We start from the raw sequence: 1,300 nt of genomic DNA on the forward strand, positions 1-1,300 counted from the left end.
GCCCTCCCGGCCCCGCGCCCGGCGCGCCCTTGGCGGTGCCCGCGTGCAGGTGCGCGTGGTCGGCGCGCAGCACCTTGAAGCGCTTACGGCGCCGCAGGAAGCTGCCGTTCTCGAACATGTCGCCGCAGTCCGGGTGGAGCGCCCAGAAGCTGCCCTTGCCCGGCTGGTCCGGCCGCCGCGGGATTTTGATGAAGCAGTCGTTGAAGGAGAGGTTGTGGCGCAGGCTGTTCTGCCAGCGCTGCGTGTGCTCGCGGTAGTAGGGGAAGCGCTCCATGATGAACTTGTAGATGTCGCTCAGCGGAAGCATCTTCTCGGCAGAGTGCTGGATGGCCATGGCGGTCAGCGAGATGTACGAGTAGGGCGGCTTTTGGTCGCTGTACGAGCTCTTCCCTGGCCGCGGCATCGCCCCTGGAGCCTCCACCGCCCTCTGGCCCACGCTGGGCCTCAGTGTCGCTGCGAACCCGGTTCCTGAGGCCTAGATGCCCCCACTAAGCCTAATGCGTCCCCGAGCCCAGCCACCCCTCCGTCCCTCCCTCTGGGCCTTCTAGCCTGCTCTGGGGCGTCTGGCAGTGGCTCTCTGGCCAACTCAGCTCGGTATCGCTTGCAACTTTTGACCCCGACGGTCGAAGCCCGCGCGCAGTCACGGGTGGAAGCGCCAGGGTCACTGTCGCCTTCTCGGTGTCTTCTCCTGGCCGCCCTGAGGCTGAGCGCAGGAGCCTGAGAAAGAGGGGCCCGTGCCGACGGGCCGTGCTCTCTCTCGACCCGAAGGAAGACCTGCCCAAGTCCGCTTAGAGGAAGTGGGGACTCGGGCGCTTTAAAATCAAGTTGCCACTTGCAGTCTTGGGGCAGGAGACGAGGAGACTGGTGTGCGCCCTGGACGCGATCCCCAGGCGCGACTCTCCGCTATTCGGTTGTGGAGTTGGGTTTTCCTGGAGAGAGAAGGCGAAGGAAGCTCCGCCTCGGGCAGCCTGGGCTTCTCGTCTTCTCTGGCGATTTGCAGAGGCGCCGGGGAGAGAAGGATGCTGGAGTACACCAAAGCTCGAGGGGAAAAGTTTGTTGGTTACTGCCGCCGCAGCGTCTGCGAGTTTCCGAAGCTGCTGGGGCACAGGACGGCGCGGGCGGCTGCTGGCGAGGGTGCCTCGGAGGCGAAGTGAGGGCCAGCTGACCCTCCGGGCTCCGCCGTCCGCGCTGCAGCTGCCGCCGCTCGCCGGGCGGCTGGAGCAGGAGAGGTGGCGGTGGCTGCTCTGGAGGCGACGCGCTCTCCTGGCTGCGTTTTGTAATGGTCCCGGAGATGCCGAGA

At 66.3% G+C, this 1,300-nt stretch overlaps 1 protein-coding gene across 1 annotated transcript in view; it reads right to left on the reverse strand.

Moving 5' to 3' along the window:
* Positions 1-403, reverse strand: part of FOXB2 (forkhead box B2) — a 1,288-nt gene extending 885 nt beyond the window's left edge. Inside the window, exon 1 of the mRNA XM_006891998.1 lies at positions 9-403. Within this exon, the coding sequence (XP_006892060.1) occupies positions 9-403 (395 nt within the window). The remainder of the gene's footprint in view (positions 1-8) is intronic.
* Between the last annotated feature and the right edge of the window lie 897 nt (positions 404-1,300).

This window comes from Elephantulus edwardii, unplaced genomic scaffold (genome assembly GCF_000299155.1).
Source record: "Elephantulus edwardii isolate Elephantulus edwardi_28Jun2011 unplaced genomic scaffold, EleEdw1.0 scaffold00108, whole genome shotgun sequence".
Taxonomy (NCBI): Eukaryota; Metazoa; Chordata; class Mammalia; order Macroscelidea; family Macroscelididae; genus Elephantulus; species Elephantulus edwardii.